General features: G+C 45.1%; 1 protein-coding gene and 1 long non-coding RNA gene across 6 annotated transcripts in view; one reads left to right on the forward strand and one right to left on the reverse strand.

Annotated features, from left to right (window-relative positions):
* Positions 1-3,869: 3,869 nt before the first annotated feature.
* On the reverse strand, positions 3,870-10,418 carry LOC135290889 (uncharacterized). 2 transcript variants are annotated; one of them, XR_010353717.1, is made up of 3 exons: positions 7,630-10,418; positions 6,450-6,597; positions 3,870-4,986 (listed from the first exon to the last, which is right to left on the reverse strand). It is a non-coding gene; the product is annotated as an uncharacterized LOC135290889 (long non-coding RNA). The 2 variants fall into 2 exon arrangements; XR_010353716.1 differs by lacking the exon at positions 3,870-4,986 and having other exon boundaries at positions 5,535-6,597.
* A 738-nt stretch (positions 10,419-11,156) lies between these two features.
* The window catches only part of SSBP2 (single stranded DNA binding protein 2), a 134,552-nt gene continuing 119,332 nt past the window's right edge, over positions 11,157-26,376 (forward strand). For all 4 annotated transcript variants that reach the window (XM_064405131.1, XM_064405132.1, XM_064405133.1 and 1 more), the window contains exon 1: positions 11,157-11,315. In XM_064405131.1, coding sequence (XP_064261201.1) covers positions 11,257-11,315 — 59 coding nt within the window. In that variant the 5' untranslated portion in view covers positions 11,157-11,256. The remainder of the gene's footprint in view (positions 11,316-26,376) is intronic.

Genomic DNA, 26,376 nt, shown 5'->3' on the forward strand with positions numbered 1-26,376 from the left:
TCACGGAACATGTTAATAGCTTCAGGAGATAGTGAATTGTGTGAAACATTGGCCATTCCTATGCCTTCTGCTTTGGCCTTTGCTTTGGTCATTTTAACACAAGTCTTGACATGGTTGTCTTCCAATGAGCAGAGAAACAAGGAGTGTGGCACACATCTTTAACTCTGGTGTGCTTCTCGTTGTGTAAGACATTCTCTGAGGTTCAGATAGCTTGGACCACGTCAGCAAGCTTGTCAGATTCCCCTTCTGTTTCTCATAAACTCACACAATACTGCAGAGTTCGGCTTCGTCCTCATGCAGAGAAACATCTAGACCCATCCAAAAGATTGTTTACATTGACATCAGAGAGGATGGAAAACAAATTATGACATTTTTGTTTGTGTTAGGAGCCAGATACCGCTGGAACCATGGAAATCTGGGACAACATTCAGATTGGACGCTAGTATCTATAAATCTATTTTTAATTTCCAAGCAGACCTAATCTGGGAACCTTGAAACAGTTTATTAGTCCCCTACTGTTCTGACATCCTTCTGTCCAAGTACTTGTCAAATGAGGAGAGGGCTGGGTAGTGCCTGTTGGAAATCTATAGATATATATGAGGAAGGTTCACTGGAAGGGCTTAAAAGAAAGATTTTCTTCACTGTTTCCCTCGTGGCCTTCAAAAAAAATTTAAATGTGTTGTTTCCTTACTCCTCAGCAGCAATTCCTAGTCCTACACTGTTCCAAACCATCCTGGTTTCAGTGGGAAACTCACAGCCCAGCAGACAGCACCATCAGACCTGCCACAGCTGAATTCAGCTTGTGTTGTTTCCCCAGATGTGACAACCACCTCTGGAGGTGAAAGGGGATTCATAAAATTCATTGAATGAGAGAAAAAAAGTCCCACTCTATTTAAAAAAAAAAAAAAGGAAGAAAAAAAGATATTTCTTGAAACTGATTTTAAAGATGTAGGGAGAAAGAGAAATGTAATATACATGGAATCTCCTTATTATTGTGTATTTCTTTGCTGGAATAATTTGTCATTTCCATCAATATGCAAGTTACCATTAAGCCTTTTTTAAAAAAAAAAACAAGGGCTTTGTTTGTCAGGATTAAATGTGCTCAACCCATGGTATCAAACCCAGAACAATCCTCAGGAGCAGCCACTGACTGAGGATGGAAAAGTGGAGTGCTTGGGAAGCCACACCACTGCTGAGTCCTGATTCCCCTTGAGGCAGCAAGAAATCAGGGCCAAAGTCTTTAAGGAATGGTAAAAAAGGAGACCAGGGAGCAAGCTGGCACAAGGAACATGAGCTGGCAGATGGAAATGAACTGGTTCCCTGATTCCTTGGTATTCCAGGCAACTCCTCCTAGTGAAACATTTTTATCCCCACAATCTTAAATAACATTTTTTTTTCTCCATTCTAAGGTGGGACACTTTTGGGCTTCTAAGAAATTTGAATACACTAAACAGAGTATGCCTAAAATCCAAAGTATGACCCAGACTCTTGCCAGGGACACATCAAATAATGCAGGTCTGCAAAACCACAAACACCCAGGGCAAGATGCTGGAGAATCCTGGGTATTGGGGCAGGCTGAAAAATGGCATTAGAAGGATTTCCCAGCTGTGCAGGGAATCCAGGATGGTCTCTTTAAGAGGAGGTTCATGATAAGGCAGAGATGCCACTCTCAGGATTGCTATAAGGGCTTTGTGCTGGGCAAAGAGAGCAATAACAAACTGGAGAACTTTTGGCATTTCAACTTTATTGAAAAAGGGTACAAAGGAACCACCTCTGGATATTGTAAAACTCACAAATAAATTCTTTACAGCTGCACAAGGAAAGATAACAATGAGAGCCTGATATTTCATTCCTCGCACAGTAAAAAATCCCATTACAGCCAATGCAGTTAGGGGTGCACCAGCTGTATTCTGGGAATTCTATATAACTTCTGCCTCTTTCTGGGCCAAAACCCCCCAGGCCAAGGAGAGAGATTAAAAAAAAACCCTCTTCCACATCCCTGTATTTGCTGGTCAGTGTCTGGAATGGAGTGAGTTGTCATCATGGGACATGGTGCCTTCCCAGGCCATGGAGGAGATCTCCACACCTCCTCCCTGCCCTGAACTCCTATCTGGTAGCAGCAGCCACATGAAAAATGCACTCTGAAAAAAATCCTCCCTCTCTGAAATCCATACCTTGGGATGCACTGGTCAGAGAAACCTTGTGCTGATGGAAGAATATTTTGGGTTTTGTGGGGTTTTTTTAAGCGCAGGAGTAAATGAAAGGGGGAAGAAAGCAGAACATGAAAGGAAATGGAAGGAGTTAAAACCTGTCTGCTTCTCAAGGCCACATCTAAATCACCAGGGGAAAAAGGGTACCACAGGTCAGGCAAGCCTCATGAAGCTGGGCTATAAATTTGGACCATAAAAGAAGGATATTTTAAATAACACAATTCACCTTAGATTTCAGGCTCCTCCTTACTCAGATATCCTAGGAAAACACCATGCCAGGCAGCAAGTATGTGGAGAGCTGAGGAGAGAACAGATGGGAGAAGGCTCTGTGTGTTTCACAGCCCTAAGGCATCCTTGTGCTCAGGAATGGTTCTGTCACTGCCCCATCCCTGGGACATCCCCTGGTTCTGTCACTGTCCCTGCTCCTCCTCACACACCCACATTCCCACCACAGCACCACATTTCCTGGGACAGAGAGGCCACCTGGGGAGAAGCCCAGGGCCTTCAGCCCCGAGGACAGCTCTGGCTGTGTGAACAGACCTCTCAGGGACCCAACAACAGGTCAGACGAGCTCCCTGTGTTCAGCTCCCTAAAAAACAAGATTAGACACAGGAAGAAGAGCTCAAAAACCAGCAGAGAAGTCATCAGCAAAGGTTTGGGGGTTTTTTGGTTGTTTTCTTCACATATACCATTTATTTCCAGAAATGGAGAAGCAAAAAAGCCTTTTTCACCTCTCAGTTCAGTCCCATGACTTCTCTCAACAGGCTCCCACAGCCCTTTGGGTGCCAAGAGCCCCTTTGTGACAGAAATCCCAAAAAAGAGTTAACTTTATATTTACCTTAGACCCAGCAGTCCCTGGAGACCCTGATTTGGGGTTGTCCTCTCTTATCCATCACACCGAATTCCCAGCACTTGGCTTAAGGGGAAGAGGATATGAATAAGTACTTTAATGTAAAGATTAAAAAGTGGTAATGTGCTCAGCCTTGGTATTTAACTTCCATTTCTCACTGAACTTGTCTGGAAGTGAAGCCAGGATGGACCTGAAGTGGATATACACCAAAATACAGACTGGTGGTGCTGGTTACTTCTATTCAATCATTTGTGCCAAGTAATTCTCAACAAACATTTAGGAGTTTTCTTCTCTTAGAAGATAATCAACAGGAGTAATTATTTCCATATTCCCATATTTTCCCCTGGCATGCTGATATCAGGGCACTTATTAAGTATTTCAGATGGGAAGTCTGCAGATTCGTGTGATATTAGTTTCTTCATTAAATAAATAATTGCAGATATGTCAATGAAGTGCATTTTTTCTATTCTGAATGTTCACAAGTTGGTGTCATTTGACTCTCACTGCAGTCATTAAGTGAAAAATTTAAAAATTGGGCTCTGCTCCTAGTTTGTGGTTCAACCTGGACTTCCACAAAGGTAGTTCCAGGACATGGACCTCAGAAAAGGAAACGATGAAGCAGAAGTGCAGAGAAGAAAGGAGGGAGAAAGGAGAAGAGTTTGTTCTTTCCATTAATATTAAACTGTCCATTTCCCAGCTGCAGGCTCATGAAAAGGAGACTTCTTGGTTATTACCCAGTAATTCAAACCTTACAAACCCACCTCAGAACACACAAAGACAAGGTAAAAAAGGATTTTTTTATTGCAGTTTCATGAAATTTGATCCCCAGCAGAGCTTGGAGAATTTGCTAAGCTTTTGAACACATATGCAGACTGGTATCAATTTCTTTTTTTATTTCTTCCTTACCAGATGAACAATATATATGAGCAATATCATGTGTGTGTGTGTGGAGAGAAACAAAACATACATAAGCATAAATTAATGAATAATGCTGTAATTTCCTTTCTTACTTTTAACACTGCTCTGGGCCAGTTGTTAAACCACCAGTCAGACCTGGTACCACTTGGATTTGACATGTGCCAGTGCTTTTTATCATCACCACCCCCTCCTTGGGCCACGGGTCCAAAACAGTGAAATTTTCTCAGTTTTCAATATCTTCCTAGCTGAACACAAAAGCCTCAAATGGTTCATAAAAGGAAGCTCAAATCTTGGTGTGGAAAACCAGTGGAGGCACTCTCAGTTACCAGAGTCCACTGGCACATTTTGTACTTGCTGAAAAGCAGAGCAAGCCCACAGACAGTTGTTTTATTTTCTGTGATTCTTGAGATCCAGAGAAGTTAGCTCCTTGGAATATGAAGCCCACAGAGCAGGCTGGGGTGATCTCCATCTCCTGTGGTTCACACACCTCGAGGAAGGCAGGAAAGCTGCAGAGGGGCTGGGTGTGCTGACAGAGCGTGGCTGACGTGGTGCAGCACAGGGATGGCACTTAATTCACCAGTATGTGCTCAGTAAATATGTGGAGAGGGAGAGACAGAACCATTTTATTCATCCTCTGAGTTAGGTATGAGCTTCTAATGCAAAGACCAACGCAGAGAAGAGAACATCACGCGTGTTTGTTTTACAAAACTGTGCAAAGGTTTGCCAGAGCTGTCACAGCGTGATAGCTTTGGCCATTTATTTTCCCAGATCTTCACTTTGAGCACCACTGCTTGCTTCAGAGTCTCTTTTTTATGAGCAGACTTTAATAAGTGTAAAAGTCTTGAGCCTTCTGAAGAGGTTATTTGCCCTACCCATGGTTAAGTCCAGGCTAAAGGGGCAGACTTTCTGCTGTCATACTTGTGCAACCTGAGTCCTGCCAGGCCCAGAGCCCACTGCAGCCAACCCCATCAGTCAGTGCAGCTTCACAAAATTGCATTTTGGCTAATCCTAAACCCAAAAGAAACAAATGTGTTAAATAAGCCTGTTGAAGTCGACAGCAGCCTGCATATGTCAAACCAACTCGGGAATTATCAGCAGCTCCATACTGGGATCAACCTTTTCCTGCAACATATTGCTGAGGGTACTGACCCTGAAAATAAAAGCAATTTTGATGCTGCTAATGTGATTTCTGGCTGGGCTTTTTTTTTTAATTTTTTTTTTTTTTTTTTTAGCACAGCACTAACTGCTAGAAGTGGCAGCTAAGGCACTTCAGCAGCAAAGTCTTTTGCCACAAATCCCTGCACCTACATCATGCAGAGAGAGATTTGCCCGTGTGGAGCTTCATGAAGGATCAGGGTCCCATTTAGCCTAACATCCACCTGTATTCCCAGTGTTCATTCAGTTTTTCTTCTGTTTATTGTCACTTGCAGCACAAGGAGCCACATTCCTGATGTGACACATCACTGAGCCAGCAATGGTGACTTTCAGCTATCCTTCAAATGATTAATAACTAAGGCAATGTACTTTTTCTCATACTATTTCCCACCCCCCACCCCCCCCCCCCCCCAGACTGGGTTGTCTGGAAAAATGTAATTTCCATGAAATGGCTTAAAACAACGAGCTAACCAATGAAATTAGGGAGATCTCAGATACTAAGGGTGTTTATGTATTTGTAGACATAATTTTACCCCAATTATCAAATACATTTCACCAGGAAATGTATCAATTCCCATTCTAGAAGTCAAAATATGTGACTGGGGAGAAGAGGAAGACTGGGTTTGAACTTTTCTTCATGAGAGGCAGCACGAGCACCAAAGGCACACACACAAGTGTCTGAGTGAGAGAGAGAGAGGCTGTGACAGCCCCTGCAGTGAAAACAGCACCAGGGAGGGCTGAAACCACATAAAACACCAGGAAAAGAAGCCGTGGAGGAAACCAGTACACACAAACGTGTGTTTTTTTCCATTGCAAGGTTCAGACCGTGTGGCACTGGGTGCCTCGTACAGATAATTTCCCCATTCTGAACTGCACACGTGTGCAGTGTATGAACAGCCCCAGCACAGCCAGCGAGAGCAATAAACCCGTGGAAGGTTTGTTCTTAGCAAGTTTTTCTTGCCAGCTGATGGTGTTTGTGCTGTCTCTGGCCCCTTCATGGATGAACTGTGTGACAGGAGGCTGTGAAACCACCCTGGCTCCTGCTGCACAGACAGGAGGGAATTGTGGCTCCTGCTGGAGGCAGAAAGTGCAAGGGGTTATTGGGTTATTGGTAAGCCTTTCTTTGAGATCCAGAATCACAGAGAACCTCAAGCAGGAAGGGACCCACAAGGATTATCCCTCCCTACCCCTGAGCTATAATTACTTTTTTTTTCCTCCTCCCGGGTGGAAAAGAGGGGCAAATAAAGATTTTGTTTTGACCTATGCATTCCTGCTCTCTCCATTCTCCAGCAACGATTTAGGACTCGTTCAATCACCTGAGCAACCCCTGCTCATCTGTACGGCACAAGAATGAAAGTCTGCAGAAGGAGTCTCATAGTTAGACACTCCACAGGAAGATTAAACATTCTACAGAAGGACGAAGGATTCCTCAGAAAAGGCTTCAAAGCTGCCTCGGTCACGTATCTGTTGAAAAAGACTAAACAAAAGCATCTCTCTCCCACGATATCTTGCCCAAAAAATCTTCCCAGCTACACAGCAATAAGTATAGATACCTGGAATTAAAATAAGGGAGTAGCACTTACAGACTTCATTTCCTGAATAGCCCTTTGTTAAGGGCTGTGTGAAACCTGCCAGTTGGACTAATCAATGATTTTTGAGGATCAACAGAACGGGCAGAAATACAAAGTGATTGTACATATTACTGTATCAATAAAGCTGTGATCCTGTAATGTGATGTTCTTTAAGTCAGCCACACAAGCCATGTTTCACTGCAGATATCCTTAACATTAATCCATACTCTAACTAGCTGCAGCAAGAGAGAGGGGAAAAAAAAAACAACCACCCAGTTTGGAGCTATCCTATATCTCAGACAGGGTGATATAACATAACATATGTTTTAAAATGATAAAGACTTCCAAGAATAAGGCACAGTTTCCAGAATAATATTCATAACACGCCCAAACAAAAAGAAAAATCCTGTAATAATTGAATAATTGCAGCTTTCTCTATCCAAGAAAAAGTTAAAGCGGGGGGAATAAAAAATCCAGCCCAAACCAGCCCTTTTCAGTGGCTTAGCTGGTCAACACTCTTGTGCACAAAGCCCAGTGCTCTTCCCTAAAACCGAAGAATTAATCAGCATTATGTAAGAGATTTTTATAACACTCTAAAAATACATTGTGAATTCCTTTCCAGTGTCGGACTGAGAAGCTTTAAAGTACTGCCACCCCTCATCCCCTTTTGCAACAAAGGCTGGATCTTCATTCCTGATATTGGAAACTCGAATTTTGTCTCGGCGCTCACGCCTCAAATCTCATTAATTACAGCGCTGGCCTCATGAGATCCAAGTGCTCCTGCCGAGAGCAGTGCTTGTGCTGGGAATGACTGGAGCAAGGGCAGGGGTACCCGGCAAACCTGCGGGCACCTCCGCCCCGAGGGAGAATTCCTGACACGCCGAGGCTGGGAACGCTGCTCGGGTGGGTTTCCGTGGTGATTTACCTGCCTCCCAAGCTAAGTTTTGTCCCCACTGTGGTGGTGGGGTTTTGTTGGCGTGGTGCTGGTGGATCACGGCCCGGGACGGAGTTCCTCCTCCGGAGCAGGGGGAGCATGGCCCCGGCGGGTCTGTGCTTCTCTCCTGCTCCATAAATAAGGGTTAGCACCATTCCTGCCCTTCCCACGGAAGGATCTCTGAGCAAAATTACAAAGCCATCACCTGAATGTTAATGGTCGCTTGGGAGGCAGACCTGTGAAGAGAATTTTTAACATTTAACGTTTCACGCTCTCCTGCCCCAGGGCCCATCTCCTCCCTCCCGAAGTTCATCCCGCTCTGCCCCAAATCACGATTTGGTCTGCGAACACACAACCCACTGGCGGCCCTTCAGGCCAAAATGAACCACAGGGATGCAAATAAATCACATGGAAAACGGGAACAAAGCATTCCCAGCTGCGAAAGTCCCGTCCCGGGATGCATATCCAAAGGACACGACAGCTATCTCGCCATCACATTTTTAGGAAACACTTCAACATTGTCCTTCTCCAGAAGATAAGTTCTCCCCTCGCAGGGCTGACACAACACTGACGCAGCCATATCCCCCACCCTTGAACCACAAACAAATCAACCAAAACCATTGAGGCAAACAGAAGGAGAGCTTTGGAGGATTGTCTCGCCGGGGAGGATTGCGCCACCTTTATCAGTTTGGTGTGAAAGCCCCGCTGATGCCGCACAGGGGAGCCTTGCAGAGGAGTTACTCATCCCTCCCGATGCGTGATCCCACCCTTCCCCGAGGGCGAGCAAACACTGGGATCAAAGTTCTGCTCCGGGTGATCTGCACCCAACTTCCAGCTACCCCTGTGGCTTGACCAAGGATGTCCACGCTCGCTCCTTTCCTTTCCTTTCCTCAGGAACCTTATTTTTAATTTACCCCACAGCCCGAGTCTTTCTTTGTTCCTTGCCCCGATTCCCTCTCTCTCTGTCTCTCTCTGTGCCACCCGTGCTGGCCCCAGTGCCACCTCAGCTCCGTGTGACAATTCCTCTGCCCCAATGCGGGCAAAACGCCTCCCTTTGGTTCACCCTGCAGCAACTTCTCAGCTTCTCTCCCTGGTCTTTCCCCCCAAAATTCACCGTGCATTGTGCTTTTACTTTGCTTCCCCTTTTTCGCAGCCTTCGTTTCCTCGTCCTTCATTTCCTCTGCCGGCTTCTCCTTCCCTTCCACTCACTCCTTCCTCCCTCTTTTTCTCCTTTCCCACTTTCTCCTCACACCATAACCCGCTTCCTCTGGTTTCCTGGGTGTAACTCGGGAGCAGGAGCCTCGGTCCCAACCAGGGTGAATGATGTCAGCCTAATTTACTTCTTTCCCCAGATCCACTCCAACCACACTCTCACGCTGTTAACAAAAATAAAAAAAAAATATTTAAAAATCGTGTAACGGGGTGAAAGCCCCGGACAACCAACTTTGGCACAAAATGGCTTTTGTTGCCGTGTGTTTCGGTGTGATGAATTTTTGGGGTGGGTTCCTAGAGCACGCACATCCCACGCCGGGCAGGGAACTGCCACAAGCACCTCGGATTCTCCAGCCCCTCGCACTCCTTCCTGTTGTCTCTGCTACTCCCTCGCTAATTTGTTCCAGCCGCTCATTAATACTCTCCTAATCCCCCCTCCCCGGCTTCACCTCACCAACCATTCCCTTCGCTCCGGCAGCTCAGGATCCAGAGGATGTTTTTTCCCCCTTGCAGCTCCAACAATGATAAACAGATGCTGGTGGTCTACGTCTGGCACAACTTCCCTGCTCGAATTTTGGTCGGTTTTTTTTTTTTTTTTTCGTGGCCCTGGTTGTTCCTGACATTTGCCGGCCAACACGGAGGGGAGATAGATGTTGGGTGCATTTGACCAAAAAAAAAAAAAAAAGGATTGGCATTTCTCACTTAAAACATGGAAATACTAAAAGCCCCCCTCCAACGGGTCACACACGGGAGTGGGTTTACAAGGTTAGCCGCAGTTTAAACATAAGCAGGCATCAATATCTGCAAAATTTAGGACCGTGGTTGAGGAGGAAGAGTGCAAAAATTCCAGAGCTCCGGGTACTTAAAAAAAGAGAAATCAAGTAACAAATGGCCCCAGTGGCTGCTCTCTCTCTCTGCTGTCTCTGCAGAGCACGCAATTATTGCCATGTAACTTTAAAAAAAAAAATCAAAGCATTTCCTTGAATTTTCTTCAGACTGTGGGTGGGTTTTATTATTTTTTTTTTTATATTTTTTTTTTTCATTACTATTTTCTAAGCTACTCCAAGACACGCTGCTTCGGTTCAGGAAATGTTTCCTCCCCACCTTCAGCCCGGTGTCGGCCCTTGCTCTCCTCCATTGCTGGGGGGTCCCTTTCCCTGGGGGAAGAGACCCTCGGGGGTGAGGGGTGTGAAGAGACCCTCGGGGGTGAGGGGTGTGAAGAGACCCTCGGGGGTGAGGGGTGTGAAGAGACCCTCGGGGGTGAGGGGTGTGAAGAGACCCTCGGGGGTGAAGAGACCCTAAGGGATGAGGGTGAGGGGTGAGAAGAGACCCTCAGGCGTGAGGGGTGTGAAGAGACCCTCGGGTGGAGGGTGAGGGATGAGAAGAGACCCTCAGGGGTGAGGAGTGTGGGGTGTGCAGAGACCCTTGGGGATGAGGGTGAGGAAAGAGAAGAGACCCCCAGGAGTGAGGGTGAGCAGTATGAAGAGACCTTGTGGTTGAGGGGTGTGAAGAGACCCTCAGGCGTGAGGGTGAGGGGTGTGGAGACCCTCACGGCTGAGGGGTGAGAAAAGACCCTCACGGGTGAGGAGTGTGAAGAGACCGTGGGGTCGAGGGGCGTGAGGGGTGGGAAGAGACCCTCGAGGGTGAGGAGTGTGGAGAGACCTTGGAGTTGAGGGGTGTGAAGAGGCCCTCAGGGATGAGGGTGAGGGGTGAGGAGAGACCCTCGGGTGTGAGGATGAGGAAAGAGAAGAGACCCTCGGGCGTGAGGGGTGTGCAGAGACCCTCGGGCGTGAGGGGTGTGCAGAGACCCTCGGGCGTGAGGGGTGTGCAGAGACCCTCAGGAGTGAGGGGTGAGGAGAGACCCTCACGGGTGAGACGCGTGCAGAGACCCTCAGGGATGAGGGTGAGGGGTATGAGGGGACCCTCGCGGCCGACAGGTGAGGGGTGTGAAGAGACCCCCCAGAGGTGCTTTTTGCGGATGAGGGGCTCTCCGCTGAGGAGGGCCCGGCTGAGGCCCGTCAGCGAGCGCTCCGCCGCGGCCGGCCCCGCTCCGGCCGCCATCGCCGCTCCGCTCCGCACTTTGCGTCTCTCCGACGCGCTCCCCGCTCGGCGGCGCGGCGGCGGGCGGCGCGGCGGGCGCCGGGAACAGCCGGTTGTTTAAAATCCTTCTCGAACCGTTTCTAATTCCCCCTCGCGCGGGGGGGGGGGGGGACGGGGAGAGGAGCGGGGGGGGGGGGACGGGGGACGGGGGCGGGGCCGGATGCGCGCCCCGTCCATCACCGCGCGGGGGGCGGGCCCGGCCAATGGCGGGCGCGTGTGGCGCCCGTCACCGTGGCGACGGGGCCGGTCCCGGGGAGGCGGTGATGGGTTGACAGGTGCGTGACAGTCGGGAGCTTCTCCGCAGGCATGTACGGCAAAGGCAAGAGCAACAGCAGCGTCCCGTCCGACAGCCAGGCCCGCGAGAAGTGAGTGTGTCCCCCCCCGCCCCTCCTCGCCCCTCCGCGCCCCTCCGCGCCCGCCGCGCGCGCGCGGCCCCCTCACAAAAGTTTGCGGCCCAGGAAGGGGCGCGGGGGGCAGCGGCGGCCGCGCTCCGGGAGCGCGGGGTCCGAGCTCGGCCAGGCTCGCTGCCCCGCCGTGCCCGCTCGGCCCCGCCAGGTGCCGGGACCCCCTCCGGTAACAAAGAGCCCCGGCGAGGCTTGGGGGGGGGGGCCGGGTCCCAACTCGCCGCCGCCTCGCAACTTTTGCCGCGGCCCCCCATTGTTCGCTCTCGAGGGGGGGCTCGGCGCCGCACAAAGGGGAGCCGGGCTCCCGCTGCCTGCCCCAACTCATGCTGCTTTACGGTTATTATTTTTTTTTTTTTTTTTAATTTCTAATTGCGCGCAGCTCCGGCGCTCTCCTGCCCGCTGCCCGGCGGGGAGGGCTGGGGGTGCCCCCGGCACGGGCGGGCAGGGAAACGCAGTTTTCTGGGGAATGGACGGCGTCTCCTCAAGTTGTCCTGTAGCGGCTGCGACTTGGCGTGAGCGAGGCCGGTTCGGCACGGTGGGGGTGGAGGGGGAGGAAAAGCCCGTGCGAGGAGGAGGAGGAGGAAGAAAAGAGGAGGGGGACGAAGTGTACCGGGGGTGGGAAGGTCGGGGTGAGGCTGCTGAGGGGGTCCGGAGGCGGAGACCTCCTGCCAGGTTCGCACCTCTCTCTGTTCCAAAAATCGCATCGCTCCAGAGCGGGTTCAGCGCCGGGATCTGCGCTCCGGGCACGGCCGAGGAGTTTCCCTTCAGGCAGCTTGTCTTGAACCTTCACCCAAAAGTTTTTTTGGTTTGTTGGGTTTTTTTTTTTTTTTTTTGTTTTTTTTTTTTTTTTTTTGGTGTGTGCTTGACTTTAGGAATTTTGGGTTTGATGGTTGAATATTATTTTTTTTCCTTTTTTTTTCCTTTTTTTTTTTTTTATTTTTTGATTGGGTTAGTTCTTTCCGTGCGTTTTTATTTTTGGTTTTGTTTGGTTGTTTTGTTGGATGTTTTTTTGGGTTTTTTTTCTTTTTATTTTCTTTCCCAAGACTTCCTAATTCCAGAGGCTGGCATGCACGCTTCCTGCAGCAGCAGCAGGCCAGGCATCTCTAATGTTTCTACGGGAGAAGGGGAATTTAAGGCGTTTGACAATTTCACACCTAACTTTGCCACGGGAAAGCGGAGGGAGGCAGAGGCAGCCCTGCCGGCGAGCGTTAATTGCTGAGATGCAGCCGGAGACACAACTTGGGCTCTGAAATGTGATCAACTAGTGGCACTTCTTAGTTCCAGCGGAGGGATAATTTTAAAAATAATTGCTTGACCGGCTCGTGGAAGCACTGTTTATTTTGTCTTAGCAAAATTAGGGAATTAAACCATTTCCTCGCGGTACGTGGCCGCTGGTGTTTGTCAATACACTCGGTAAATCACTGAAGGGCACAGTGGGACCTCGCAGTGGGACTGCAAACAAATCCATAGGGCTGCTGTGCATCGGATCAGATGGAGATCATGTTGTTTTAATTCTGCTTTGCAACAGCTACCCAGTGCAAGCCGCACACACAAGTGCTCTGGTGGTGGGGATGAAACTTTAAACAGTTTTCAGTCGTACTCTTTCATTGCAGCTGATTTCTCCTCGGCGTTCTCGGTGTTGTAAAGCACATAATATTTCGTTTGGTCTGAAAATGCTTAATAAATTTCAGGGCAAGCCTGCCAAACTGACTTATTGTCAAGTAGCAACTGCCCTCCTAAGTAAAGTTGTGAGGACCTGCTAGATGGTGCTGTTCGATTTAAATACACGTTGTCTCCCACTCAGAACCAGCAGCTGGAAATGTGGGCTCCTCACGTGTATTTTATTTTATGCAAAACACTGAAACGGTTTGGTTTTAGATCGTGGACCTGACAGGTCAGAAGCTTCATGGTTACATCTGCTTACAAATTAACTCAGCTGGGAGTTAGAAGCATCCTCTTTCTACCCCTCTCCTCCTTCCTCCAGTGAAAAAAAAAAAAATATAAAAAAGCTTTGAGACTTGCTTTATGATATGGAATACCATTGTGTGTAGTCTACATTCCAGATTTTTTTTTGTATTTCTTTTGTTAAAATTTCTTCTTTCTGATCAGATCACATCGTTGCCGTTTTCATACGCTTTCTTTCTGACTTCCAAAAAACTGTGATTGCATTTTTTGCCCTCTTAGGACATTGTTTTACAGCCATGAAATGCTTGTCCCAAGGTAATGCATGAGTTTTTGTTTCGCTCAAAAAGAAGAGGCTGCCGAATTAAACATTACAAAAATACAGCTCTGACTTCTGCATGAGATTGTGTTAATTTGGAAACTGCAGAGAAAAATACATATGTTTGACTGATACAATAAGTACTTATTTAATCAAGAAGAGTGGGATTGTAATTATGTTTAATATCAAAGTTTTTAGAACAGAATATTCAACTGAACACTGGCGTGTCTCCTCAAGATTTTAAGTGCCTAAAATATGTAGCCAGCAACCAATCTCCAAAATACACTTGTAATAATTGAGGAAATAAATTTTTTTTAAATTACACTCCCTCAGTTTTTAATGGCCTGATTGTGTGGACCATGTCTGTTCCCCATGAGGATGTGTGCCAGTGAGAGGACCAGGGTGTGAAAAGCTTATTTACCAAGTGTGGAAGAGATGTGTGCTGTTCAGCTGCTGTTTGTGATATTTGCTGTGATGTATTTTACAGAGCAGCCCAGTGCCAAGTGTGCCTTGTAGCACGGTGTCTTGCTGCGTGCTGCATTCAGTGTTTGTGTCCTTTGAGGTTATGTAATTACTACAAAAACGGACAAAGTTTTGCCAGCCATTTGTAATAGCCCTTGGCAAATTTTCAGTTCCGAGATGGCATTTGTTTTATGGTCCCTCTATTTGTCCCTCCTGCTCGACCTCTGGGGTAAACCGCCCGTGTTATTTAGCTTCACAACACGTGTGAAGTGTGGGGAGATGAATTTGGGGGCCACAATACTCAATTTTGTGCCAGAGAGGTGCAGCACAACAAAAACACCAAAGGTGAGGGCACACGATACCTGTGAGGCATGGGGAAGGTGAAGAGACAAAAATCACAAGTCTTTGTGCCCCTTCCTCTCACTCTGGGGCAGCTGTGCCTTACTTTTGGGCTGTGTCCATCCCGGTTGCTCAAGGATGGAAAAATTGTGTTAAACAGTAGCTCTTCACCACACCGCTGTGCTGGCACCACCTCAGACCCGAGTACATTGTCAAAGGAAAAATGACTAAAAAGTATCCACACATCCTGCACTGTTACCTCTTCACAGCAGCTGTGAATAATTGTTTTCATTTTTTCCCCCTCTTCTTCCTTAAAATAGGACTGTTTCAGATTAGTACCTTGGACCTGACAACACTTCACTGAATGGTGAAACTCTCTAAAGTTTTAATCTTTGAGGAAAAAAACTGACCAGACCACACAAGTTCCATTTGCAAATGTATATACCTGTTTATATATAAATAATACTTCAAGTTGAAAATATATATGTAGAAAAGCATTTCTAACACACATATAAGGAAAATTAAATTCTGGTGGGAATATATGTTTTAAGTTCAGTTTTCTTTGCATTCCAGTGGTCTTCCAAACTAGTCCTCTTCCCAAGAAGCCCTAAACTTCTTGGGGCTTGGCAGACACCCAGAATTTGGTTAAAAACTAACTGGATGACTAGAGACTGTGACTTAATTTGTTATGAAAGGATGCCTTATCCAAATACTGCTTCTCTTCAGGTCTGTTTTGAGAGGTTGGCTGTTTGTGTGTACAGATCCTTTGTATGAGTGCAGTTCTTTGGGTGTCTTCTTTCATGGTTTCTTTCCCCCTTAGATTTGAAAAGACTGCATTGCACGAGTTTACATAGTTAAGTCACCTTTTCAACTGCAATGTTTGGAAGCTACGTAAACATAAGATTCAGATAAAAATTTACTGGCTTCAGTGATGAATTTGCTACTCATCCCTGGGAAGTGGCCAGCTAGTTTCTTAAGATTTTGGTGGTAAAAGATGCATTAATTTCCCCCCTGCCTTCTGAAGACAAATCTGGTAGTTTAATCCTGCCTGCTTTATAAAGTTTGGGTTTGACATGAATCCATCAGGTCTGACTTGTAAAAGTTGCAGTTGTGCTGCTCAGGGAGTCTGTGAACATCAGGCATTTTACAAGAATATACATTTTAATAAACTGTGCAGAAGGGAGGGCTCTGGAAATAGTAGCTATTTATCAGTATTTATTATTGGCCATGTGCTTCAGGTGTTCATTCTCTCTGCACAGGTTTCTTGGGAGCACATGACAATGTTTCAGGAAATGTATGTGCTGCCATTCAGATTAAACAGAAGAAATTAATTCTGCTTAAATTACAGGCATATGATACTGTCACAAGTATTAAAGCAGCCAAGATTTCAGTAACTTTGCCAAACTTGCACTGTTTGGGTGGAAAACTTACAGTGCAATGTTTAAGCCTTGTGCTGATTCATTTAACTTTTTTTGTGTGTAAAAGTTCAGTTCAAAGGTGGCCCATTTTGAAAATCGGGCAAAGACAATAGGTGTTTTCCAATGTTTTAAAAGTTTTCTCAACTTTTACCGTGGAAGACCAATGATAGCCCTCTCCTTCAAAACACTTGAAATCTGGTTGAAAATTGAAAGGATGAGGGATTTGATTCCAGAGATGTGTCTTTGTCCCATTTGCATGACAAAGCATCTGAATTTAGCCAGGATACAAGCCTTCTCAAAAAGATCCATTTGCATATGCTTAGGGCTTACTGACTGTAATCGCTGAATATTTCATCTTCCCTGGGAGGCAGCAGATCCTGGGATCAGAGGGGAGGAAAATTGGGGCTGGGTGGGAAGGGAAGTGGAGATGTGAGCAGCTGGAGCCTGCAGCTGTGAGGTGCCAGGACACAGGGGTAACAGGGAGCATAGGGGTGGAAATGGTCAGTCTGGAGAGGGGAGACAGAGAGTTGCTCCCTGAGAGAACTGGCCCTGGGGTCTGGGATCAGGGATCTGGGGTCAGGGATCTGGGAGGAGGCTGCAGCATCGTGGCCAGGGACACAGACCTGGCGAGAGGGAGCAGAGCCAGGACAGCCAGGAGGCAGGTCAGGAAGTGGGAGGCTTTTGTTGAGCGAGGAGGAACATTCTGTCCCTCCAGGTGCTGGGAAATGACCATTCCTTTGCTGCCAGGAAGGACTTGAGAGGGCAGGGGTTTAATATTTGTTGTCTCCAAGGTAAAACCGACCCACACCTATGAGATGGCAGCTGACTGAGGGCTGTGTGGCAGTCCTGAGCTGTGTCTCAGGGATGTCAGAGCCCCGGGAGGGAAGGGTAGGATTTGCCATTCAGAAGCAGCTGGAACAGTGTGTCTCTGCAGTGTCTGGGCGCTGTACTTGCATTCCCAAAAATGTTCTCTTAACTTGGAAACTGCAGATATACACAGAGCATATTTCTCACTTTGCCCTCATTTGCATGTTCACTGATTTTTTTTTTTTTTCCCCCTCTGGAGAAAAAAAAAAAAGCTCTGGGGTTTTTGTTGTGCAGGGAAGAGCATTGTTTTGGTAATGAGCAGCTATTTGATAATTTGCTATTTTGCTGTCTTGCGGTTTGTGCCTTATGGCTGCCTTGCTGTTTCATAATACGGCTGTTCCTACAGGAAGATTGTGTTGTTTCTTTGGTGCCCAGCTCCACAGTGTCTGAGCCTCACCTCTAAAAATAGGCATCAAGCCACTCCTGACCGACAGCCAGTTTGGAAGTGGCAGTAAGACGCAGAAAAGCAAAAGACAAAAATGTTTATTGGTTATTGGGTGCCCACTTTGATCTATGTAGCCCTGAATTTTATTTTATTTTTCTTTCTTGAAGTATCACAGACCAGAAAGGCATATAGACAGCTTCCACTGTCTCTCTTGCCACAGGATGAGATGCCAAAGGAACTTGTAGAAATGTAGTATTTTTGTGAAACTGCTGTCTCTCTTGTGGATACACTTCAAACTGGGAAATGCACTTGAAATGATCCAGGCTGGAGAGCTGCACTCACCTGCAGCAGGGCCTCTCCAGGCTGCTGTGCTTGGGGAGGGAGACTCACCAACGTGTGGTTCTGTGGTTTGGGGTGACTGAGCAGGGTCTCTGCCCTGCACAGCCTCGTGTGGTGCTCTGCAGGTAATGAGCAATGCCTCAAAACACCTTATTTTTCAGAACTTTCTGCTAAGGCTCCTTTGGGCAAAACCAGATGACTTATTTTTCTCCATCAGTGTTCAGGAGCTGTGTCTACAGAGCCTTCCAGCTGTGTTGCTTGGGGTTAGGACCACTTGTTTCCTGCTTTCTTTGGTGCACAAACATTCCGGGAAGTAGTGCTGGTCCAGGCTGAGTCACAGCTGAGGGGTTTTTTCTGCACTGTGGAGCCACTGACCCCTAACACCAAGTTGTTCAGGCAGTGGGCAGGTGTTGTTTCAGCTCCTGGGAGAAAATCATCCTCAGATATCAACAAACGTGTTAATCCAGAAATCTCAGTGACCTCTGCCCATGCTTCTCTAGTCTTTGAGGTATTTCTCACTTACAGTTCCAGGAAAGGAGCAGGTGAGAACATAAAATGTCCCTTTCTAAGACACTGAAATATGGCAATAGTCAAGACCACAGAGTCCTAGCTTTTCACTTTCCATCAGATATAAAAATAAACTGAACATTTTTGTGGTGGGTCATTTTTTTTCCCTTTTACACCTTCTGTGATTCTTGCCTCTGGACTGTTTGTTTTTTCTTTTCTCCATATTGTTAGTAGTGTATCCAGAGCAGAATGAAATAATTACCTTTCATTTGACATAACACAGATAAAACAATGCTATTAAAACTCCCTGGAACACTTGCGTGTTTATGTTGCTATTGTTGGGGGAGTTGTTTGTCTGTATGGGGGGGTTGTTTTATTTTGTTTTTAAAATAATCCATTTTTGCAGTCACACGCCCTCCAGGTTCTTTTTGCAACATAGCTGCCTTGCCAATTATTCCTCTTTTCATATTTGTGTATTTGATTTCTTAGTCCTGAGCATGGTACTCCACATTTGCCTGTATTGAATTTTCTGTTATTAACTTTCCTTATTCTCTTCCTGTCCCCAGAAGGGCTTGTAATTTTTCCTGATTTGTCATGTACACTTCTGTATTTCTACATAGCACTCATTAATGAAAGCCTTTTAGTGGAGTTGGTTTAGGGTATGAAGAGCTTTGCTGAAATGTTCTCTCTTCTGTAGAAACATGCTGTTAGTGACTCTTCCATAATTTATTTTATGTAATTTTACCCAGATTTTTCATTTCATGAAGATGTTTGCTGATGCAAGCGTTATGTGATAGGCTAAGAGTCAAAATTAGTATTTTAACTTTTCCACCTGTTCCTCCTCTCCCACTGTCCACTTTCCCAGGTGAGCCAAACTGAGCTGACATTTCTTTTTCTTGACAGATAATGTTGGCCTCTTGCCTTTTTGTTCCGACGGTTTCTGTCCCTAAAGCCCTTCCTCTCCTCTCCCTTTGTCCCTCCTTTCCCTGTGCCCAGAGTGACCTGAGCCTCTTGTGGAGAAGCCTTTGGCTCCTCCAAGCCCCAGCTGTGCACAGATTTGACATACACATCTCCTCTCTAGGAAACTAGCCTAGTTTGTGATAAAAGAACAAAAATTTAAATTAAAATAATTTATTTTGCCCATTTTCTTTCTCTAGACTTTCCAAAGTTCTCTCTGACATTCTTTGGGCAAGAGTACCAGAGTTGAGGGTTTATTGTTAAGGTGAGCCACCCGTGAAAGAAAACTGTGACACCAGACTTTTTTTGCCCCACCTTGTTTCCTGAACAATTATCAATTGAAAATTACAATTTGAGGAAATCCAGATTTCAGAAAACACATTTCTGATGGCAAGTATTGTTTTTCAGCTGTGGTTGTGGATAGTGAGGGTTGTTTAGCTCCTCTATGCATTGAATTCATGGACTGCTTTATCCCATCCTTGCTGGGCTTTAAATCTGCCTTTGGGCACATTGGTCTTGGTGTTTTTTGGAGTTTGTATGGGTCTGGTTGAAGTACAACCCTTGATGTTAACCCCAAACTCTTAATGGGATTTATCAGGCCTACATTGCCAATGAATTCCTAATTTCCTACTTAGGCTTCTCTTAGGCTTTTCACTTTTTTGTTTCTTTTCTTCTTTTCTCCTCTTCCTACATAAAATACTGAATTTGAAAGAAGTTTAAGAAGTTACTGATTGCACGATGTGCATTATGTTGTTTCCGTTTTTATTTCCAATGCCTCAGAGTCTTGGGGTAGGTTTCACCTTCAAACCAAACCAAAACCCTGTAATTTTCATAGGTGAATCCAGTGTTTTGAAAATACAGAAGCAATCAGTACTAAGGAGTTACCAATATATGTAAATTCCAGTGCATGCAATTTTGTTTTTATATTGCTATTGATAATGTCTTGTTACTAGCATGTGTATTTTTATATTGATATAGTGAGTTTGGAAAGTTAATAAGAATGTTCCATTGCTGGAATTAAGTATTTTTACACCTAGTAGGAGAAAGTAAAACACTGTCTATGTTTTCTGTAATAAATACTCTAATGCTTATAAAAAGGTGTTGGATTTCAGTTTTGAAAACCTGTTTTAGCGGTTAGGAAAAAAATTCCAGCAACATCAGTGGCAAACTGCAGTAGCCTGTGTTCCTTTCCTTGGGAGGGATTGTGCTTTCTGAGTAAGACACTGGAGTGCAGAAGTGCAATGTAATTCCTTAATAACCATGTTGTTCTTGACAGTGTCGGGACGGAGTGGATCATGTGGCTGACAGGGAGTGTGACTGTGTCATAAATATGGGGAGATTTGTGAGGATCAAGGTGGGCTGCCCCCTGACGCTCCCCAGAAGTTGTGGTGCTTTATCAGATCCCTGGAGCAGCAACAGCAGGATTTGGGAACCCAAGTCCTCTCACGATTTCTCCATGCTAGATATGTTATTTATGTTCTTCTCCCAGCTAACTCTCAAAGAGTGAGGGCCAGCTCTGGATGGCTCCTGTTTGGGTCAGCCTTTGAGTGGAGGTGCAGGTGCTTTTTGAGTGTTTGGAGTGTGGCTGAGGTACTGACATTTCATCAGGTCTGCCAGGAATATTGAAGCTCCCTTGCCAAATCTGAATTTGCCCTGGAAGCGAATGTTATGACTCCTGTTGTGTGTCTCTTGAACTGTTTGGCTCCCTTAATTGTTTATTGTTTAATATTGCGTGAAATGTGAATTTGGAGAGGATACATGTACATGAAGGTGGTGTTTGAACAAAGAAAAGGCATATATTGCAGCCTGAGGAATTTGGTTTTCCTGTGTGTTTATATGCATATTGTAAAATAATACAAATATAAGTTGATTTTTTGGGTTGGACTAGAAGTATATGATCAACAAATAAACACACAGACCTTGCACACAGGACAGTTAGTTAACAAAAATACAAAGCTGGAAAAGATGAAGGCGATCTTCTGATCAGGAGATGAAGAGCAGTGTTGGAAGTCTGGAAATGTGCCTCTGGTAATGGTAATGGGCCTGACGAGCAGATCTGAAAGATGAAACACCGTTGGTGTTCCTGGCTTCTGATGCAGCTCCTCAAATCCAGTGTCACTTCTAATTTTGCTAAATGTACATCTAATTCTTTATGAAGGAAAGATGTTTACTTTTACAAGACCATTGTGTGTAGACATGGGCATCCACAAACCTAGTTATGTATACTTCAAAATGTTTTTAGAAATAATATGATCTATTACAATGTAACAAAACCCAAATAAACAAACAACCCCCCAAAAAACTATCTTATGTTTCAAAGATACCAGACTTAAATTATTTGTCCAAGTGTAGAAAAAGAGAATGAAAACTATTTTGAATGACTTCACAGATTATCCTAAATAGGTGATTAGAAACAAAAGCAGACTGGAGTACTGGATGCAGAGGTATTCCTATTAAATCCAGTAACTAAAAAAAAGTTGTTTATAAAATGTTACCCATATTCCCCAAACAGACCTATAAGTATGTAGTAAATAATTCCAAACTAGGAAGAAAAAAAAAAAAGAGAGAAAGAAGTTGCCAGTCTCCAATTCTGGATGTCATTACTCATTTAGGGGGAAAAAAACCCCAAATAATAGACAGAACCTTTTCTTGTCATAAAACCAAAAGCATTTTTCCTGTAAAACAATGTAAGTGGATTGAGCAGTTTTTCACTCATATCACTGTCTAGTAAAGCTCTTACAAAATACTTCAAAAAGTCAAAAAAAGACACTGTGGTTTCAATGCTTGGACTGTGAGCCAAATAAATGAATTTGAAAATGCAGGGTCATGCCTGCAGCAGCTTGTGGGAGTACCTGTTCCATATTTCAGAGAGCAGGTCGTGCATAAGGGGCTCCCTGACAGAGCAGCGCTGGGGATGATCAGCTGCAGCCACAGGGAAACACACAGAGCTTGTGGAAGTATTTTGGCATTAGTTTCTGTTTAATTTCTCTTTGCACAGTGTACACATTCAATGGGCAAGACATAATTAGAGGGGCTCTCTGGTGTGGTGTGTTTTTACAGAGAGCTTTGCCTTCTGCAAATGGTTGTGGGCTGAAGTGAACACAGGCACTTAATGCTCAGCACAAACATTGGAAATCCTCAGTAATTCAGGGCACAAGTGAAAAACTAATTGAGGGAAGTGTAGGGATAACCCGTGGCAGTGTCAGATGTGCCTCGGGCTTCCTGACACCTTATTCCGAGGCATTCCGAGGGTGTTGTGAAAGGAACCAAGAAACGGGATTAAAGGGACCAACAGCGCAGCTTGGCAAAGTAGTTGCTGTGTATTCTGCAGCCTCAAAATGGAAATGTTTTCATGTTCTTCCTGCCTTTGTGATTCGGTTGTGGATTTCAGCTAAACTTCAGTCCAGTTCTGAGACAGGCAGTTTTAACAAGCTCATACCTTTCTTGGTGTTTCTCATTTCCCAGTCCAGGATCATATTTAAAGAGTTAACATAGCTGAAAGAGAAATGACCATTGCATTCTCCCAGCACCAGTTTTTGTCACTCTGTTGCCTGTGTTTGTATCTTTGTCTTTAGAACAGGCAAATGGGCATCACTTACGTGTGTTGAATCACAGAAGCAGATTGGTGAGGGAAAAAAAGACAAAATAAACATTTTTGATTCAAATATGGAATAAAATTAAAAGGGGCATTTTCAGAGTTAATGGAGTAACTGCACTCTTGGTCCACTTTTGAGCTGGTTCAATGTCAGCCTTGTACCCTTGCCGTGTTACCTGGTATGGAAACAAAATTTACAGTGTCCTACCTGTTGGTTGTGTAATGACTGTAGTTACCTCACCAAGGCTGATTTTATGTTCAGCACCTGTATTTACTTGTCTTTAGGATCAATATTCAACACCTGTATTTACTTCTCTTCAGAACCGACAAAAGGACTACCCAACCACCCAGCTTCCTAAGGCAAAGTATTTGTTTAGAGCAGTGTGAATGAAAGCCTCTGGAAACAGCAAGAGCAGTCCATATGTGTAACTTTTTTTCTGCCTGGGAATGTACTACTCCCCTAAAATACTAATTGGTATAATGAGCTTTTAGTTCCCCCATCAAGCATCCATTTCTCTCTGGACAGCACTCCCAGCAACTGACACAAGTTTATCCAAAAGAGAAAAGAGTTTTTTCTTACCTTTTCACAGGCCAAGTGACCTGAAGAAGCTTTTGTGCTCCAAAAGTGTATTCTTTCTTGTTTGCCCACTTTTTGGTTTGTGTTTTTTTTTTTTTTTTTCCCCTTTAGCTCTATTGATTCTGCCTAGGTGTATGACAGAACCTTGCATTCTGGTTCCAGGGCTTGGGGGAACTCTGAAAGCAGCATGAAAACCACGATGAAGGGCTCTATTCTGGAGGTTGTGGAAGCATCTCAGATGGGTGGAAAATTGGTGTTTTTAAGCCAGCTGGCAGATATTTTAGCTGAACGTGAGCATTTGAAGAGCACAGGACAGGTGTACCACTGTTTGAAACAGTACAGAAGCCATCTCAAGGATCAAAGTGTGTTGAACCCTCTTTGCCCCACAGCCTTATGGCTGTAATGGTAACAGATAAACATTCTAAGCTGATACACAATGTGCCTGGATACTCAGATGTGCTGCTGGGACAAACCTTCCCATCTCTTCCCTCAACCCACTGTTCAGCACAAGAAGCTTCCCAGAACCTCTGTGCGTCTTCATCCCACATGTAAAATGGAAAAATTACTGCAACAAACTGCTAGAAAAAGTTCTTTCAGGGATGTGATACAGTCCATGATTTCTGCTGTGGCAATCCTCTGTGAAGATGTTGAGGTGTCCTTACATCAGAGTCAAGGTTTTTTTCCCTTTGTGTTCAAAGATGCAAGTTGGGTAAACAATCATTTTCCAGCCCACTCCTACAGTTCTGTATTTGTATTCTAGAGTCCAAGAATATTTCCTTCTGAGGTAGCTGGGGTCTGAGTATTTCCTAGTGGCAGAGTTATATTTTTTTACTTACATGCCATTTGTAAAATTAGGTAAATTTCATCAATCTCTTTGAGTCTTCAGGTGATGTTCAGATACAGACTTGCACCAGTATTCTCTTTCTTTCCTGAGTTGTTATTTCTACAAGAACTGGAGATGGTGTGCAGAAGAATCCTACCATACCATGGGATACTGCAGGGAAGGAAGCACTGGAGATAACTCTGAAAGGTCCAAAGGTCCACTCCCTTTTGAGTGTCTCTGGTGTGTGACCCAGTGTGATGTACAAATGCAAATTATGTGAGTATGAAATGGCGAGATGAGCACTGGTAATGTGCTTTAGCCAGATAATTTCTCATTACGTGGGATACTCCATCCAGAATGAAGGAATGGGATGCTGTTGTAAATTACTTTCTGGTTTAGTAGTCCTAAGACACCATGGTTGCTGTGTTCCTCTGTGGCTGAGACAAGCCCATCCTGCTCAGCTCCTTTTTCTTCTGAGTGTGGAAGGCTGTTAAATGTAGGTGGTTTGGGCTTGCTTTTGATACCCTACCTGCCCAAAAATGAAAGAACTGGGTGATGTGCATGTGTCTGCTTGCAAACCAAAGCCAAGCTGGCTCTGCTAGTTCTGGGTTTTCTCATTGGACTGTGTCAAGGTAAGTTTGAGAAATATGTAAGAAATAAAGAATGCAGCCTATGTCTGGAAATATTGTTGGCTAAGAGGTGAATTTAAAATGTCCATAGCCTTGCAGTTCCTGCTGTAGGTGTTGGGAGCTTTCTGGAGGGGCATCCCACTAACCTCAGGAGAAGGATGCAGGAGCAGCCATTCACTCAGTTGGTCATTCACTGTGTCTGGAGCCCTTCAGGAGGCACAGGGGTCCCTCAGGGCAGGCTCTGTGTGTGACAGAGCTGTTGTGGGCCTTCCAGGAGCTGTGCTGGAGCTGGGAATTGCTGCTTTCCCAGCAGGACTCCTGCACTGGGTTTGCATCCCTGTCCCCCCTCCCCTCCTTCCATGCACTGTGTGCTGCATGTTGAAAGGGGTGAGTCACCTCTTTTATTATGTTTTGAATACTTTCCTCCCAAATGTAGTTTATTTTCTGCAGGGAAAGGAAAGAATTTATGCTGTCCTGGTTCCTTATTTTTATCAGAGCTCTTGCTAACAACTTCCAGCTGAGGGAGTTCTTGATATTTTTAGCCTGAGATATTTAGCTATTTGAGCCTCTCTACATGTTTTCCTCCTGATATATATTAACTGGAGGGGGAGGATGGTTCTTGTCAGTTAATATATTCATGAGCATGCCTGCCAAATTGCCCACACTGACTCCCAGGAAACTGAACACTTCAGAGTTGGGGGGAAGTTTGAGTCTTGGTCTGAAGTATTTGCATCAGTTTCATTACTCCATTCTCTGACTGATGCTGCCATAGCTGTGCTCTCACTGAAGCTTCCTTTTTATTTTAAGAGGTGTTGTTTGTATAAAAAAATAGACATAATTGATTTCTGCCTAAAAACACAGAGTAAATAAACAAAAAAATCGAGAATCATATAATGGGATATTGAATTTAAAAATATAATTTCTTTAGAAATATTTTCCTTTTTTTTTTCTTTTTTTCTTTTTCTAAGCAACAGAATCCTCAGTCCTATTACTAATGTTAGTGTTTTATTGGTTGTCTGGTTTGTGGTCTGATGGAGTTCTTCAATATTCCAGATGTCATACTTGATGGCACATCTTACACACAGCATATTCAAGTTTCTGAACAACCTTACCCTTTCCTGAAGCCCATATGAACACTGTTTTCAAAGAAAATATGAAAAGTCACTCACATTGACCTTTGCCTTTACGATTCACTTCAGCCTGTTTAACCATAATTTCACAGATCTTACTGTCTTCAGTTCTTTTCCCTTTTGCAACAAAGTTTCAGACTCAAGATGAGAAGCTGTAGATTTGCCTCAGTGAAATGTAGTGTTTCCATCAGCTGCTCCAGCATTGTCCCTGTGGGGGTGGAGAGGGGCAGGTGGTGGGAATCATGCTCAGTTTAATGAGAATTAAATGGCACCTGCTGTTGAATATGAATGGACCACGGTGCCTTTTCTCTGCATGCCCTCTGTTATAGATCAAGGTGTTTGTAGCCATTGGCAAAGCTGAGTGTAGCCTTAAAGCTGGCCCCGAAAATAGTACTGTGGGTGGTGGGGTTATTTTTGGGGGTGTGTGCCCAAAGGCTTTTACAATTTTTAAATATATCTTCTGAAGAAATACATTAAATATTTGTTTAGCCCTTCCTGCCCTGCTCCTCCCTGAGAGTGGGCAGTGACAAGACCCTCCTCTGACACAAGTCTCTCACTGTAGGTGCACCAGTTTTGTTTTTAAAGACAGGTTCATTTAATGCCCTTAGCTATCACCTCAGCCTTGTGGCACAGGGTTTCTCTGTGCACCTTTGAGTGCATATGTGCATTATAAAAGGTGTTTTAGGCGAGCTGCTGTTGTTTGAAGATGCTGAGAAGCTGAGGGGCAGCATTGCCACCTCCAGAATGCTGTCTGGTCCGTGTGAGGGCTTCTC

The sequence above is a fragment of the Passer domesticus genome, chromosome Z (genome assembly GCF_036417665.1).
Source record: "Passer domesticus isolate bPasDom1 chromosome Z, bPasDom1.hap1, whole genome shotgun sequence".
Classification (NCBI taxonomy): Eukaryota; Metazoa; Chordata; class Aves; order Passeriformes; family Passeridae; genus Passer; species Passer domesticus.